Below are 18,506 nucleotides of genomic sequence, written 5' to 3' on the forward strand. Positions count from 1 at the left end.
GTTATAATTAAAGCTTGAACTTTCAGTGACCTTCAATATGAATGGGCTCACTAGTCTTCATATCCAGACTACCATTTATTCCTAAGAAATACACAAGTGGAATATTTTGTTATTCATATTTTATAGATGGGAAAATACAGTGAAATGTGATATGGCCTGCCCGAGGACCCAGAGAAAGAAATTATACACTCTATTAGAGCTCATAATTCCTGCTGTATTTATGGCTTTTTTAAAAAAATAATTTCTGCTATTAGTTCCCTCCAGATGAATGCCCATATAGAAAGAAGGCTTTATACACAACTTCCCTAACACCTTTTATTTTCTTGCCAGTGTAGGAGAAAACTGAACTCACCCCAGATCAACAGAATCTTCTACATTACATTATGGATTCATATAGCAAACAGAAGATGCCTCAGGAAATAACAAATAAAATTGTATGTATAATATCTGAAAATATGTGGGTTTAATGTTAATATTTCCTGGAGATTTTACTGCCTTGAAGGTATAATTTATATGTGAATATGTTACTTTGAAATGATTAGAGCTGAGAATTCAAGTTAGACTTTTAAACTCTTAGCAACATTAAACAATTCAAGAGTAAGAAGTCTCCCATCTATCTTGATAATTGCCCTCCAAAGATCTGAGAAACAGTAAGATGGGTTTTCAAATTTTATCATCTAAATCTAGTTTTTCTTTAGTCTAATGGTTTTATATTATCGTTTTCTTATCTACTTATTAATCTTTTTTTTTCTTAAAATTTAGTTAAAAGAAGAATTCAGTGCAGAAGAAAATTTTCTCATTTTAACGGAAATGGCAACCAATCATGTACAAGTTCTTGTAGAATTCACAAAAAAGCTACCAGGTATTTTTTAAATAATCAAAGTTAATATTTATTGAGAATTTAAATATGTGCTCACAGATTAGATTACCTGTTTTACACACGGTGTTTTATTTTTCAAAACATTCCTGTGAGATCAGCTCTATTTTCAGTATTACTTTGCCAAGTATTTTCACATGTACTTATTTCACTGCTATTCTCTGCAATAGTCTTGTGACATTGAGAAAGGCAGGTCTGTTCTTTGTAAAATGAAAATAATCTAATATCTGATTTAAACTAACAAGTCTAACTACTATAGACATAAGATATTAGAACTAGAAAGGATATTTAAAATAATGTATAATAACTCTTCGAAATCAGTAGATTAAAAATTGAAACTTTGCAAGGTTGTCATTCACCCATTTATTCCTTCAGGAAGCAGTTGTTGATACCTACTCTATACTAAGTGCCTGACTGTTACCTTCAGGGAGAGTGGTCAAAGGTGATAATAATAATAATGATAATAAATACACATACATACACATACATACAAAGTGCTGTTTGAACAGAGAGGAACTGGTTGCTAATTGTGTCTAGGAAAGATGGAGAGACTTCAGGGAGGATCATATTTGAGTTGAGTCTAAAAGAAAAAGAAGTTTTCCAGTTGGCATGGAGAAGAAGCGGCATTCCAAGATGAGAGATCTGCTTGTTTTTTTGTTTTTGTTTTGTTTTGTTTGAGACGGAGTCTCGCTCTATTGCCCAGGCTGGAGTGCAATGGCATGATCTTGGCTCACCGCAACCTCTGCTTCCCTAGTTGAAGCAATTCTCCTGCCTCAGTCTCCTGAGTAGCTGGGACTACAGGCACATGCCACCACGCCCAGCTAATTTTTGTATTTTTAGTAGAGATGGGATTTCACCATACTGGACAGGCTGGATTCGAACTCCTGACCTCAAATGACCTGCCTGCCTTGACCAAAGTGCTGGGATTACAGGAGTGAGCCACCATGCCTGGCCGAGAGATATGCTTGTTAAAAGACACTGAGGCATACAAGAATAGGATTATTCGAGGTGGGAGAGAAAATTCAGTGTGGTAATAGCACAGTGTCTGTGGTGGGCTCCTAGGTTAGACAATAAGGTAAGTTGGTACCAGACTGATGAAGGCCTAACTAAGGAATTTAATCTGTGTCCCCTGGATAATAAAGAGATTTTGGTGGTTTTTGTAACAGAGGGAAATGATGAAGTTTTTGTTATACAGAAATGACTTAATCAGGTTCATGTAAGATGAATTTGAATGGAAACGGCCTGGGGGCAGGGAAGATCAGGTAGTATGCTACTGCACAAGTCCAGGCAACAAGGCTTGAAATAAAGCAATAGCAGTAGGGAAGAGAAGAAGAAAAAAAAGAAGAGAGATTCAAAAACTGATAGGGCTTGAGGAACAGTTGTATGTGTAAGGTGAGGGAGAGGGACTTAACTTATCCACACTCATTCTGATGGTGCCAGTATAGAAACTAGAATGTGGGAGTCTTCTTATATCCTAGCCTCAAATTCTTTTTGCCACATCATCAATGCTATCTAAGCTAATGGATTTTAGTTGTTTCAATGTTTATGAAAATATTGGTGTATTGAAATCCCATGGTCTAGAAGAGTATAATAAATACCTTGTATAGCAGCATAATACTATAATATTAAATTACAGAAGATAACTTCTGATATAGGATGTTAATTAAACATGTTAATTTGCCTTCTTTTTGCCATCATTATGCTATTATTTTATTAAATGTGTCACAGATAGACATAAGCCTACATAAAACTCATAAAGTGTGAGGAGAAAGTTCTCACTATCATTGAAACACTACTATGCTGTCATTTCTTTATTAACAATGAAAGAGGAACTTAATTTACTATATGCTAATTAAACGGAAGACAGTATCAATAAAAAACTGGATGACATAAAAGTAAAAACTGTGGGGGAAACAACTGGACAAGGGAGATGTTTTTGGTTATTTATGGGAAGAGATTTTGTAAGTTCACATGGTCACTTGGTCTTGAATCAAGAAATAATTGAAGACAAATAAAAACCTTATTCATAAGAAAGTAGCTTATCTGAAAGCAATAGTAACATCTTAGCATCTCTTAATTCCCAGTGCCTAGCTTAATTCCTGAGGGAGTGAGTACAATTATGTGTGTTCAATGAGTAAAGCAGAAGGAAAAAATTTAAAATATGGAAGGAAATAAAAGGCAAAAGACCCTTGAGAAGGAAAAAAAATGGACAATAATGACAGAGATAGCATTATTACAAGTAGTAATAGTAGGGATATAGTACCAATACTGAAGGGATATTTTGTGAAAAACTGAATTGAATCATTCCATTCAGTATTCATTGAGCACACCCTGTGCAGGCACTGTCCAGGGTGCTGGAGTCCCTGAAAGCAGTAAGGCATGGCCCCTTTTCTCAAAGAAGCTCTTAGATTCTCTAGGATGGTGGCTCAGTCTTTAGCGTTGTTCTCTTCTCTATACTCCCTTTGCTATTTAGTTCTTCCTAAGCCATTTAGACCCTTATGGTGTTATCTCTATTTATGTGAGTATATGTGCCAGCATGCACATGAGCTTGTGTTTTGTTTCCCATTCATTCATTCATTCAATCCGTCAATTATCCAACAAATAATTCTTAGGTACCTGTTATGTGCCAGGAAACAGGGATACAAAAGAAAATAAAAACAAAGCCTCTACCTCCAAGAAATGTACACTCCAGTAGAGGTGGCAGATAATTAATGAATAAGCAAATAAATCTATAATATCATGTCAGGTGGTGATAAGTTCTATAAATTAAAATAAAGAAGGTAGATACTAGTAGTGGTGGGGAGTGTATTTTAGATTGGGGAATGCTGGAGCAGAGGCTTGATTGCAGGAGGGAGCGGGGCATGGGGCTTGGGGATATCTGGGAAGAACATTCATCTCTGAGGCAAAAAGAGGCTTGTGTGCTCACAGCAGGGCCAGGGGGTCAGTGTGGCTGGAACACAAAAAGTAGGGGGAATAAGGAGTAGAAAATGAGTTCAGAGAAGCTGTTGGGACTGTACCATATAAGCCTGCATAACGACTTTGAGTTTTCCAGGCAGTGTTATATTTCATCAGGTTGGCAATTCTTACCGTATTTTTCTGATTTTCCCCTACCCTGTGTGTTGCAGTACTAAGTTCAGAGCAGATACACCAATTTGACTTTGATTGGCTTTTTTTTTGGGAAATACTACCCATTCTTTAGCTTGACTAAAGACTCATGAGTTAGCTAAATATTCTGGGTGCATATAAAGTTTTTTTCTGGCTTGTAGATGCTTCCAATCTGCAGAGTTGACCCTGTCACATCAGGTGTGACTAACATAATGGCTCAAAGAAAATCTGCCTGCATCTAGTTTCTGAGGGTTTCTTCATCTGAATCAGTGTATCTATGCCATAATATATGTATCTGCTTGGACTTGACATCTCCCTTTGCCCAGCTTGTTTAATAAATTCTGCTCAATGAAGATAACAACCTCTATTTTGTTGGCGAGTACAAATGGACTCAACTAGACTACCCAATTGTAAAACAACTACAAAATCACTTGATGAAAATGTTTTATCAATGGCAATGATGATTATCATAAAATATTGTTACTCCCTGATACTAATTTGATTATCATCATTACCTAGGATTTCAAACTTTGGACCATGAAGACCAGATTGCTTTGCTGAAAGGGTCTGCGGTTGAAGCTATGTTCCTTCGTTCAGCTGAGATTTTCAATAAGAAACTTCCGTCTGGTCATTCTGACCTATTGGAAGAAAGAATTCGAAATAGTGGTAAGTGATTTGGCTAATGGTAAAAGAGTTTGTTTCTATGAGTAAAATTGGTGTGCTCCATGAAGGCGGGGCTCTTGCCCATCTTACGCAATGTTATATGCCTGTTGTGCCTAGCATGAAGAATGACTATAAAAAGATACATGTTAAATAATAAGACTTCTAGAGGCTTGGTTCAAATATCTCTGTTGTAATAGCAAAGTAGCAAAACTACCCCTTTACCGCACTAAGATGAAGAGCCAAAGGAAGACTTTTGTAAAGATTGGAAAATTCATCTGATTTTTAAAAACTAGCACAAAGGAGCTGGGATTCTTCAGCCAAAAAAAAAAAAAAAAGATTATTTATTTAAAATCTTCGGGTATGTAAGACTAAGTATCCAGCTATTTTATATCTGTATCAAAATAAAATAAGAAGACATTTTAATAGTAACATTTATATGTCATTTACTAGGTTTCAGACACTTTTCTTTTTCTTTCTTTCTCTTTTTTTTCTTTTCTTTTCTTTTTTTTTTTTTAGACAGTCTTGCTCTTTGCCCAGGCCGGAGTGTAGTGGTGTGACCTGAGCTCACTGCAGCCTCTGTTTCCCAGGTTCAAGCAATTCTTGTGCCTCAGCCTCCCGAGTAGCTGGGATTATAGGTATGTACCACCACACCCAGCTAATTTTGGTATTTTTAGTAGAGACAGGGTGTCTCCATGTTTCCCAAGTTGGTCTCAAACTCCTGGTCTCAAACGATCAGTCTTACTTGGCCTTCCAAAATGCTGAGATTACAGGTGTGAGCTACCATGCCCGACCAAAGGTAACTTTTTTTTTTTTTTTTTTTTTTGGAGACAGAATCTTGCTCTGTTGCTTAGGCTGGAGTGCAGTGGCGTGATCTTGGCTCACCACAATTTCTCCTTCCTGGGTTCAAGTGATTTTTTTGTGCCTCAGCTTCCCAAGTAGCTGGGACTACAGGTGCACGCCATCACACCCAGCTGATTTTTCTATTTTTAGTAGAGACAGGGTTTCACCATGTTGGCCAGGCTGGTCTTGGACTCCTGGCCTCAAGTGATCCACCTACCTCGGCCTCCCAAAGTGTTAGGATTAAAGGCATGAGCCACCACACATGGTCATTTCAGACACTTTTCTAAATACATATATGATTTCATCTAATCTTCTCAAATATTCTATGAATAAATACTATTATCATTCCCATTTTGCAGATGAAAAAGCTGAGACAAAGAAAGGTTAAATAACTTTCCCAATGACAGAGAGGAAGTCTGATTTCAGAAGCTTTGTGTCAGATGGGCGCAGTGGCTCATGCCTATAATCTCAGAACTTTGGGAGTCAGAGGTGGGTAGATCACTTGAGATCAGGAGTTCAATACCAGCCTGGCCAACACAGTGAAACCCCATCTCTACTAAAAATATAAAAAAATTAGCTGGGTGTGGTAGCACTGTAATCCCAGTTACTCAGGAGGCTGAGGCAGGAGAATTGCTTGAACCCAGGAGATGGAGGTTGCAGTGAGTCAAGATCGCACCACCGCACTCCAGCCTGGGCAACAGAGTGAGACTCAGTCTCAAAAAAAAGAAGTTTTGTGTCTTAACCACTATGCTATACTAACTCTCAAGAGTTGAGATAATAGCACAAGTTACTCAGTGTTTAACTTATTGTGGAGTAACACTGTGACAGGGAAGCTCAAGAGACATTGAGATGAATTACCAGGAATTCTGTGCAATTTATCTTAGAAGATCCTTAAGATAGGATGAGTTCTTATTTTCCCGAGAGATTTCATATATGGGTTGGGAGTGGAGAATGAATGAGATGACTTCTCAAGATCATTTCTTTCTAAAGTATTATCGTCTTATTATTAACCAAAGCAAATTTAAAGACTTTTAAAACCAATATTTTAGGATAGAGATTAGAGGGAAAGTTTTCAGGCAGTTCTGCATCTGTATTATAAGTGAAATAATTTTTTAAAAGGAAAATTATTTTTAATTTTAATGACATATTTCCATAGTCATTATGTTTTTTCCTCGTTAAAAACAAAAAGTGTAACTAGCATCATTGGTAGATTTTAAAACCACACACTTTAAAAAGATGCATTATTCTTAATATATTCATTAATTTACGAGTCTATCAAATATTTAAGGGCAAGGTACTATGGTGGCAGTGAAGAGAGAAATCAAGCATGTTCTTTCCCCTAAGAAGCTTACAGTCTAATGGGAAGAGATTAACTGTCCATGATTATGATAAAATATGGAAGAGAAAAACAGAGAGATGGTGACTCCTAGTTGACAGAGCTCCAAAAAAGTTTTATTAGCATTTGAGTTGGGACTTGAATGAGATTTGATTTGGATACCCAAGGTGCAGGAGAGAAGGACCAGCAGGAGCAAAGAGAAAGAGGCAAGAAAGCTCAGGGAATGCACACAAAGAAGGGTGAGTAGCTGAGCTGACTGGATTAAGGGTTACATTAAAGGGAAATAGAGAGGAAAAAAAGACAGGATCAGATAATTGAGGGCCTTGGATGCTGGGATAATTATTTTGTTATTTCCCAAGTAATAGGAGACATGGAAGATTTTTGAGCAGAGGAGGGAAAATGTCAAAATCAAGCTTTACAAATTTTCTAGCAGTGTTAGGGTAAGCCAGTACAGAAGTCACCTCTTAGGAGGCAAGAAGTCTCAAAGATGTGATGCTTGCTGTCAGGAGAAATGGAGAGAAGAGAAAGGATCTGGGAGATATATCTTTGCGGCTTATCAACTTTCGAAAGACATTATGTTGTCAAGAAACATGGATTTTGGTCCTGGACTGATTGTGTGTGTGTCTGTCTCTCTCTCTCTCTCTCTCTCTCTCTCTCTCTCTCTCTCTCTCTCTCTCTGTGTGTGTGTGTGTGTGTGTGTGTGTGTGTGTTTGTCCAGGCTAAGGGGAAAAGGTTGAATCAGGTAACCTCCAAGGCACCATTCAGTTCTACAAGTCTTACTGCTTTTCTTCTCTTAACTAATTCAATTTTCCTGATGGGTGGTTTAGCTAGTCACTAGGCCAGCTACTGAAGTATCCTGATTTTAAAGCCACAATCAATAACTGACAGTTCAACTTAGGAAAGAATTAAAGGACAGGCTGAATTTTCACATGTATGGATATAATTGTTGTTTTAGACTATTGAACATACACTGGTGGTTCTCTCTTTATGCAGAAAATTATAGTGGCTTCAACCTGTGATGGGCAAGGCCTCAGCAGCTTAGCTTTGTCATTTATTTGATTCTGGCTTCCATGGACTGTGGCAGTGCTCCCTTTAAGAAAATCCCAGTCAGCCGAGCACGGTGGCTCATGCCTGTAATCCCACCACTTTGGGAGGCCAAGGTGGGTGGATCACGAGGTCAGGAGATTGAGACCATCCTGGCTAAAACAGTGAAACCCAGTCTCTACTAAAAATACAAAAAATTAGCCGGGCGTGGTGGCGGGCGCCTGTAGTCCCAGCTACTCAGGAGGCTGAGGCAGGAGAATGGCGTGAACCTGGGAGGTGGAGCTTATAGTGAGCCGAGATTGCACCACGGTACTCCAGCCTGGGGGACAGAGCAAGACTCCGTCTCAAAAACAAAAAATAAAAAATAAAAAAATAAAAAGAAAAGAAAAGAAAATCCATCAGTAAAATCTAATTCTTACAAAACTAATAAAATAAAAAGGAATGATGACTCATGACAAAATTTATGCATTTTACTGATAGGTCTCTACTCTCTCTACTCTAGCAAATGTGTGTTTGGTTTATTCATCGAGAGAGTGGTGATTAAGGATACTTACTGTGGAATCTGGATTGAATATGGGCTCCGCTACTTATTAGCTGCATGTCCCATTTTTTTAAAGCTGTTGAAATAGACCTCATAACCAATTTGATCTCTTTGAAATCATGTTTAACTTTAATATTTATTCTGCAGTCTTGCCTGAAGTTTGATAATAAAAACTTAATAAGACAGGGTTTTCTTCTTTTTGAGTCAGTATTTTATCCCAGGCACCTAGCACGTGCCTGGCTCGGAGTGGGTGCTCAACAGAATTCTGTGGAACAAATGAAAAAAATGAATGAAGGTGTGTCCAGAGCTATAAAACTGGTCTGTTTATTTACTTTCCAGATGGTTGTTTCCCTGAATATCAGAGTTGTTAATGTCCAAAGCTGACAAGTAACGAACAAAAAGTTGGTTAAACATTCTTCTAAACCTTGCCTATTGTAGTTAATTTGGGGAACAGATATCTCTTTTGCATTTGAGTGTAAGAAAAGGAAAAAGACAGTTTGGATATGGAAATTCTGTTGTGTTCTCTCTCCTCCTCCTCCTCCTCAAAGATGAGTCATTTAAAGTTGATTCAGTTGCCAGACAATGAAAAAGAGGGGTGCAATGTCTGCCATATGAATGGAAATGTTTTAATGAGAGGGCATCTGCAGGGGAATTATCCAGTGGTTGTTACTATCTTTCTTTCCCTGTCTCTTTTTGTCTCCTGGATGCTCAGCTTCCTTTAAAAAAAAAAAAAATCTTCGTCTGGCTCCATCAGATCTCCTGGGTCCTGAGCCAAGTCAGATGCTGCCATTTCCATGATGGCCACTGGGTTAGTACCAGATTCCTTCCCCAGCCTGAGGTAGGGAAAATCCCTTCCACTGTGGGTCAGCTAAAAGGGGAAAAATAGTTTTCCAAAAAGTTTACAAGACTACTAAGAGGAAAATTATGCTTATAGAAAGGCATGTATAAGGCTGAGCATGCTGGCTCACACCTATAATCCCAGCACTTCAGGAGGCCAAGGCAGGAAGATTGCTTGAGCTCAGGAATTTGAGACCAGCCTGGGCCACAGAGCGACACCCCATCTTTACAAAAAATTTAAAAAATTAGCTGGGCATGGTGGCACGGGTCTGTAATCCCAGCGAGTTGAGAGGCTGAGGTGGGAGGGTCGCTGGAGCCCAGGAGGTGGAGGTTGCAATGAGCTGAGATTGTGCCACTGTACTCCGGCCTGGGTGACAGAGTAAGACCTTGTCCAAAAAAAAAAAAAAGGTGAAGGTCATATATGCATAATGTTTGGATCTATTAATTATAGCACCAGAAAGGTAACAATTATTCAGCACCTACTGTGTGTCTGGCTGTATTCTCAGTGTTTGTGTGAGCTTTGGGTCCTACAGGAAGCAGATATCAACATGGGACTAAATGTGTCAGAAGTTAATTGGGGGAAATGCCTCTGAAGAATAAAGGGGGAGGAAGCAGGTGGAGTCCAGGAGACTCTACACCACCATGCTGATCTGACACCTGTGAAGGGGGAGCAGGAAGGCATGATTGGGCATGAAGAGCATCAGATCAGATCACAGCACAGTCCTGAGAAAGTCTCAGCTAGGCCATTGAAGAGGGACCTAGTCTGAGCTGCCCACTGAATGGGCCAGCACTAACACACCCACTATGCTCAGTCACCAGTTGAGACAAGACTGGTCAAAGTGTGTCCTCAGCACTCACAGGGTGGCATCTGGAAGCTATCAGCCAGCCATACTGCCTACTGTGGGCTGTCTTTAAGGGTGATCTGAGTGGGCCATCTCCATGGCTGACATTCTGCTACACGAAAAATATTGTTTGCTCGTTGTAGCACTTTGAGGTAGATATTACCAATTCTATGCCAGACCTAGACCCTGTTAATCCCAGTAACAAAATATCAGTCCCAAGTATCCGTTCGCTCTGATATTACCCTCTAACTTTCCAGCTTGCCACCTTCCGGTACCCTGACTCTAGGGATTCCTTGTTCCAAAACAATGTCCATTGCCGGGTGCGGTGGCTCACACTTGTGATCCCAGCACTTTGGGAGGCTGAGGTGGGTGGATCACGAGGTCAGGAGTTCAAGACCAGCTTGGCCAACATAGTGAAACCCTGTCTCTATTAAAAATACAAAATATTAGCCCGGCGTGGTGGCAGGCGCCTGTAATCCTAGCTACTTGGGAGGCTGAGGCAGGAGAATTGCTTGAACCCAGGAGGTGGAAGCAGCAGTGAGCCAAGATCGTGCCACTGCACTCTAGCCTGGGTGACAGAGTGAGACTCTGTCTCAAAAAACAAACAAACAAACAAAAAACAAAAATCCATTTGTTGACCTTCCATCCACTAACTCTCCAGCCATTGACTCTACTCCCTTTTGCCTAACCACACTTTCCTCAGTACTTGTCTTAGGGTTCGTGGTTCATCAATATGATCATTTCCTTGGATCATTCACCAGATATCCTCAACTCTTTGTCTTTCTTTCACCTAAGAAAACCCTCTGGCTGATGAGTACAACTCTTTACCTACTCTGTGTTTGAGCCTGAGAACTGAAACAGTATGACTGGCTTACCCAAAGTTAGTGATCAAACACTTCAAGTGGACTTCAGTACTTTCCATGTATCCCTTTTCCCTAGTCAATTCACTCTTGTTCTTATGGAAAATTGTCTTGTACCTTCTCTCTCTTCAAATTTCCAACATTTCTTCCCACTCATTCTCGACGATAACTTTGTTGAGAAAAGGTATCTTTCAAGAACATGCCATAGGAGTTGGGGCTCAAGGATATGTGGTCAAACCCCAGCTTCAAGGAAATGTGATTAAGCTTAGAGAAAGATGAACTCCCCAAGCTTAGTCAATATGTCAAGACAGGGGTTGTCACAAGAAACAAAGCCAGAGCCAAGTTCCTAGAATTAGGTGCACACAGAGCTCCCCAGGATTTTCTGAGAGTTGACTTCATCCACATGATCCAATGTGACTCCGTACCATTTTGGTAACATTCCAGCAAGTGGGGAGGGCAAAGGGGAAAAAGAGTGGTACACCCTCCCTTTAAAGGAATAATCCTGAAGTGGTATGCACAACTTCACAGAGTTCCTCAGAGTTTTCTGAGTCTGGGCCAGAATTGAACCTGTTGAGGCAAGTGGTGTGGTTCTAGCCATGAAGACACAAAAGCTTCAAAAACCAAAGTCAGGCAGGTTACACCTTGGGGCTCCCATGATTTCTGGCTACCACATATTGCTGGAGCCTCTCTGCCACAAATCAGCTACCTCTGGCAGAAACAATTGTCTTATTCCTCTTTTTATTTTATTTTATTTCTTTATTTATTTTGAGACAGAGTCTCACTCTGTCGCCCAGGCTGGAGTGCAGTGACTGTGATGTCCACTCACTGCAAACTCCACCTCCCAGTTTCAAGTGATTCTCCTGCCTCAGCCTCCCGAGTAGCTGGGACTACAGGCGCCCCCCGCCCCCACCCACGCGTGGCTAATTTTTTGTATTTTTAGTAGAGACGGGGTTTCACCGTGTTAGCCAGGATGTTCTCGATCTCCTGGCATGGTGATCCGCCTGCCTCGGCCTCCCAAAGTTCTGGGATTACAGGTGGGAGCCAACGCGCCCAGCCCTATTCCTTTTTATTAAATTAAGCACTTTATAAACACTGGTTTTTTGCCTGAAGAATATTTCTGATGGGCCAGGCGCGGTGGCTCACACCTGTAATCCCAGCACTTTGGGAGGCTGAGGCGGGCGAATCACGAGGTCAGAAGATCGAGACCATCCTGGCTAACATGGTGAAACCCCGTCTCTACTAAAAATACAAAAAAAAAAAAAAAAAAAAAAATTTAGCCGGACGTGGCGGCGGGCGCCTGTAGTCCCAGCTACTCGGGAGGCTGAGGCAGGAGAATGGCGTGAACCCGGGAGGCGGAGCTTGCAGTGAGCCGAGATCGTGCCACTGCACTCCAGCCTGGAGAGACTCCATCTGAAAAAAAAAAAAAAGCAAAGAAAAGAAAAGAAAAAAAGAAAAGAAAAGAAAAAGAACAAAAGACCCTCTGATGATCAGTTGTAGAGTAAAGATGATTTACATCCTAAACCTTCAGAACAGGCAAGCCTTTCTGACTCGTGTCATCTCTCATAAGAATATCTTCTCATATTTCTCAGTGTGGTGGCTCATTAGCCACCCCCTCTCACTTGATGAGATCCTTAGTCAGCTTTGAATCTTATCATTTTCATTTGACTCTACCACTAGGGCAACTGTCCAGTAGCAATGGAAGATCATTTCTACTAGGACCTGTATCTGTTTACTTATTTTTTTTTAACAAGCATTTACTGAGTACTTCTATTGGATAAGTACACTGGTGGTACAAAGATGAATAAGATGAAGTCATAATCCTCAAGGACTTCATCTTCTAGGGGAAATATATATATGAAAAGAATTAATCACAATAGATTTCATGCATAATTTAAGTTAGAGGTTTGGCTGCTGTAACAGAGACAAAAAATAAAGAGGGCTTAAACAACATGGAAATGTATTTTTATCTTATAATAGTCTGGGCTTGAGGAGAATGGGACTGATAGGGAATCTTCATAGTGTCCCTCTGTCATAGTTCTATCCATACAGATGGATGTCATGCTCATCCATCCACAGAGAGCTGACTTCATCTGCATGGTCCAGTATGGCTCCCCACCATTTTGGTAAAAACACATTCCAAGCCAGGCACGGTGGCTCACACCTGTAATCCCAGCACTTTGGGAGGCCAAGGTGGGTGGATCATGAGGTCACAAAATTGAGACCAGCCTGGCTAACACAGCAAAACCTCATCCCTACTAAAAATACAAAAAATTAGCCGGGTGTGGTGGCATGTGCCTGTAGGCCCAGCTACTACGAAGGCTGAGGCAGGAGAATCGGTTGAACCTGGGAGGCAGAGGTTGTAATGAGCAAAGATAGCGCCAATGCACTCCAGCCTGGGCAACAGAGTGAGACTACATCTTAAAAACAAGCAAAGAAATAAACAAACAAAAACACATTCCAGCAAGTAGGGAGGGCAAAGGGGAAAAAGAATGGCACACCCTCCCTGTGAGTGAATAATCCTGAAGTGTTACACGTAACTTCTACTGGCATTCCATTGGCAAGAACTCAACTTCTTCATCACACCTTGAGACAAGAGACCTGTAAAGAGAACTGCTAATGCAATAACTAGGTAAGACATGATGAGGGTCTTGCTGGTTAGAATACATATAATCAAAAAGAAAAAAACCTTGCTTGTAATTTCATAAGTTTCAGAACTTGTGATACCTCAAGTTTCAGAAAAGCTCAAGAATGAAGTTTTCCAGAATATGATCTGTGTAAATAAATATGCATGTTTCTAGTTTATAATAAGATACTTTCTCCAAATATCAACCATATATTGTGACAATAAAAAGCATCCAAACTCACATGCTGCTGAATATTTTATTATGTATAATGTTTTAATTTATTAATATTTATGAATTTCCTTCTCCCAGTGGATTTTCAGAACATTGCCTCTTCCCCACGACACATAAAAACCTGATCTTGCAAGATGACCTTTCAGACTAACTTTTTATTCTTATGCTAATACAATTCATTCTTATTTCTATTGTACATTTAATTCCAGAGTAACATAACGTCTCAAAGTTACTCTGTTTATGCCTACGGAACTCTTTAAAGAATATGATGTGAAATTTCTTTTCTTGTTCTTCAAATTCATACTCTTTTGTTTGCTATTATTAAATTCCTATCACGTACACAAAGATAAGTGTCTCTGAGATGCTTTTTAATGAGAGTTAGAGTGTTTATTTATGTTAATTGAGGCTTTAGAACATATCTGATATAATTTGTGCTTGAGTCGTTTCTATACAATTCTAGTGCATCATTGATTTTATTCCTAATGTACCATTACTTACAAACTAGGGGTTTAAGTTGGAATTGTTAATAAAAATAGGAATAATCATAGTATATAAAATATTATAGGACTGAAATAGGTTTTCTAACACTGAATGAGTTTATATTTTGTTTTGTTTTGTTTTTTTGAAACAAAGTTTTGTTCTTATCGCCCAGGCTGGAGTGCAATGGCACGATCTGGGCTCACTGCAACCTCTGCCTCCTGGGTTCAGGCAATTCTCCAGCCTCAGCCTCCTGAGAAGCTGGGATTACAGGCGACGGCCAATATGTCCGATTAATTTTTTGTATTTTTAGTACAGATGGGATTTCACCATGTTGGCCAGGCTGGTCTTAAACTCCTAAGCTCAGGTGATCTTTCCGCCTCGGCCTACCAAAGTGCTGGGATTACAGGTGTGAGCCACTGCACCTGGAGCAAGTTTACATTTTTAACATTAAGGAAATTAGCAATAACCTCTCAGAAATCAAAGCAATTTGTTCTTTTCACTTCAAATATAAATAACCCCTGACATTTATAGTAGTTTTGGGCTTTTTTCCATCCCCACAAGAGACATAAATAAAATATTCAATTCAGTAAGAATTTACCAGTGTGACAATATATCTCATGTTTTGCAATGTTTTGTTTTCACATGCATCATCCTGTTAGTGCTGCTCTCAATGACCCTCACTAGGTGAGTGTTACACTCCTATTTTATAGATGCAGAAATGGGCTTAGAGAGGCAAGATGACCTGCCCAAGGTCATACAACTAATCAAAAGCATGTGAGGAAATGAAGGCGGGTGTTCTAACTCACAGCCCAGCTCTCTTTCTATATGTGGCATCTGTCACTCACCAAGGCCTAATATTTGCCCAGTTTTCTGCTAGCAGGGAACATAAAGTAAAACATGGCTTCTGCCCTTCGGTTGAGGGATAAAGTATAAGTAGCAGTTAGCAATTTCAAATTGCTTTAAGTCAGTGATCAAATGAATAGACAATGAAGTCAGAGAAAGGAGATAATCTTGTTAGAGTGATGAAGTTGTAGCCCTTAGTAGTACCATACTAAAGTATACTGTGCTTATTTTTGTGATATGATTTCACTGCTTTAGCCTTTTCGGCTTACACAAAATGAAAACAGTTACCAGAACTGCATTTTCCAAAGATGCAAATCTAAGCTGACTATCAGTTCAGATACTGTCTTTGAGAGGGGTTGGAAATGTAAAGAAACAAATGATAGAATATTTATAAGAAGGATAAATGCTTAAGTTAAAATTTAGAAATCTTAACACCTCTACTTTTGCTTTTGAAAGTGGTCACATGATAACTTTTGCATGGGCAAATTTAGGACTCAAATTATAGGAAGAAACCTTCCTTGGATTAAGAGGAAACATTAAAGAAATACAAGTGAGGATATTTCCACTGCCCCTGGGCAGAATCCATTGTTCCTCAGCTGTATTTCCCAAGCTTTTTGTACTTGTTCAGTTTTAGATATTATGTATCTATTTATGTCAAGCGGCCCCTTGATATCTATGGAGGACTGATTCCAAGATCTCCCTTGGATACCAGTTAATGGCTGCTCAAGTCCCTGATATAAAATGGTACAGCCTTTGTGTATAACCTATGTACATCCTCTTGTAAACTCTAAATCACCTCCAGATTACTTATAATACCAAAAACAATGTAAACGGTATGTAAATAACTGTTTCACTGTATTGTTTAGGGAATAATGACAAGAAAAAAAGTCTGTACATGTTCATTACAGTTGCAATACTTTTCCCAAATATTTTTGATCTGTGGTTGGTTGAATCCGTGGATACAGAACCCACAAAGAGCTGACTGTATCTACTTCTTCCATTAACCTGTTAACTGCCTGAGGACTTCATATTCCCAGATTCCCAGCACTAATATGGTGCCTGACACATAGCAGGAATATAAATATTGGTGAATTTTGTTGAGTTGAATCTGGAACTTGACAGTCCAAACTCTGGTAACTCCTAAGCCCTGGTGAGACCTAATTAGGCCGAATAGTTTTTAGCCACTAGGACTAATGGGAAGTATATCATTTACAATATATTTTAAATTAAATATTTTATGTTTAAAGTAATTATTTTTTGAATGGCTAGTTTAATGGCAGCTCTTTACTTAGGGCCAAAAGTATAGCACAAATGACTCCCTGGGGGAAAGTTTAGCAGTTGAAATAGAGAACATAGTCCAATCTCTTAGCACCACAAGAATATGTCCATTGTCTTAATGGCATCCCTTGTCCCCATCATATCTCACAACTATGTCACCTTCATCATAAAGGACTACCAAAACATACTACTGCCTGATTTAACATGCATTTATTAATCTCCTATTATGTCTTCAGAAGAATGCTAATTATTAGAGATGCAGACGTGAATGAGAAATATCTGGCCAGTCACAGTGACTCACTCCCATAATTCCAACACTTAAGGAGGCCGAGGTGGGAGGATTGCTTGAGACCAGGAGTTCAAGACCAGACTGGAAAACATAGCAAGTCCCTGTCTCTACAAAAAATAAAATATCTGGATGTGGTGGTGCACACCTGTAGTCCTAGCTACTCGAGACTGAGGCAGGAGAATTGCTTGAGCTACGCAGGAGAATTGTTTGAGCTCCCCAGGAGTCCGAGCCTGCAGTGGGCTATGATTGTGCCACTGCACTCCAGCCTGGTAACAGAGCCAGAGTCTGTCATAAAAAAAAACAAAACATCTATGAAGCACCCTTTATGGGTCAGGCAGCATGGCAGGCACTGGAGATATAGTAACTGATTCCCACTCTTATAAAATATGTATAGTATTTCACACTCCAGTGAAAAGGAAAGATGCGAATTGTGATAAGTTGCAATAGAATTGAAGCTAGACAAGAAAGTAACTAATTCTGCTTCTCTGTGACAGGGAAAGCTCCATAGAGGAAGTCAAATTTGAACTTGGCCCTGAAACATGGATGGGGTGCCTTAGTCTAACAAGGATCCTGCCTTGTATTTCAGGAAAAAGCATGAAGACATAAAAAGTGTATCTCACTTGTTAGGGGAGCTGTCAGAATGCTCTTAGCTGATAGCTACAGAAAACAAACTCATCATGGCCTAAAAAAGTAAGAAAATGTCTTAACTCAAACAAGAAACCCAGAGGAAGAGTGACAGCAGAATTGGTTAATTTAGGAGTAGAACCCACCATTGGAAACACAGATCCTTCTCATCTTTCTGCTTCGTTGTCCTTGGCGTATTGGCCTTCCCCACAGGCTGGTTCTCCTCCTGGTCATCTAACGGCCAAAGCAGTTCCAGGCACTATGTCTAGACACAACACCGGTCAAATGAAAAAGAAATGCTGTCTTCCTCAGTATGGAAATCTTCCTTAGGAACTTCCTAGTAGACTCCCCTTTAGTCTCATGGGCCCAAATTTCACTGCTGTCCCTAACTACACCAACCTCTGATGTGGGAAATGAGACCAACAGTGGCTCTTGGGCTGGAGCTGGGATTTGCCTCTACCATAGTGTATGGCCATGGGGCAGAGAGGGGGAAGGGAGCCTGTGTAGGCAACAAGCTGAGTCAGCTTTAGGAGCCTTAGATGAATCTGTGTCATTAGTTCCTAGGGAAACTATTGGGCTGCTGGGAGATTAGTTTGAAAGGAAAGCAGAAGGCAGATGTAGCCTTGTGTGCCATGCCAGGGGTTTATACCTTGACCTCTGTGCTATGGGGTGATGTCATTTCTAGAAAAGTTTCAAGTTGCGTGGTTTTAAGGAATTAGTATCATTTTTAACCAGATGCTCAGTCCATCTTGAGGACGTCATCAGAATAAATCATATAGAGGTATTTAAGATGCCAGGATATATGTCTTGTGTAATATGCATACTTGTAAATAACACACACACACACACACACACACACACACACACACACACACACACCCCTGCTTAGTTTTTGTTCCCAATTACGACTAGAAAGCTAATTAGGAAATAAAAGACTTTTAACATTTAAAATACCTAAAGCAGTATAGTGTTAATTCTATCATACGGTTATTCTCTCAAAGAATATTTCTGATTATTGAACATAATTTATTAATCACAGACCTCTTTTAACAAAAAGGGAAAACAAGTAAGAAACAGGAGCAGAAACATGAAATTATTTTTGCATTTTCAGACTTTTCCATGGCAAAGTCTTTCACGGTTAAGTTAGAAAATAGCCCCACCTTGTGACCAAAAATCAGCTAATTGGTCTTTC

At 39.7% G+C, this 18,506-nt stretch overlaps 1 protein-coding gene across 4 annotated transcripts in view; it reads left to right on the top strand.

Annotated features, from left to right (window-relative positions):
• Window positions 1-18,506, top strand: part of NR1H4 (nuclear receptor subfamily 1 group H member 4) — an 84,310-nt gene that overhangs the window by 58,465 nt on the left and 7,339 nt on the right. For all 4 annotated transcript variants that reach the window (XM_009181507.3, XM_003907015.4, XM_009181506.4 and 1 more), the window contains 3 exons: window positions 336-434; window positions 763-862; window positions 4,502-4,648. In XM_009181507.3, the coding sequence (XP_009179771.1) occupies window positions 336-434; window positions 763-862; window positions 4,502-4,648 (346 nt within the window). The remainder of the gene's footprint in view (window positions 1-335; window positions 435-762; window positions 863-4,501; window positions 4,649-18,506) is intronic.

Source organism: Papio anubis, chromosome 9 (genome assembly GCF_008728515.1).
Source record: "Papio anubis isolate 15944 chromosome 9, Panubis1.0, whole genome shotgun sequence".
Taxonomy (NCBI): Eukaryota; Metazoa; Chordata; class Mammalia; order Primates; family Cercopithecidae; genus Papio; species Papio anubis.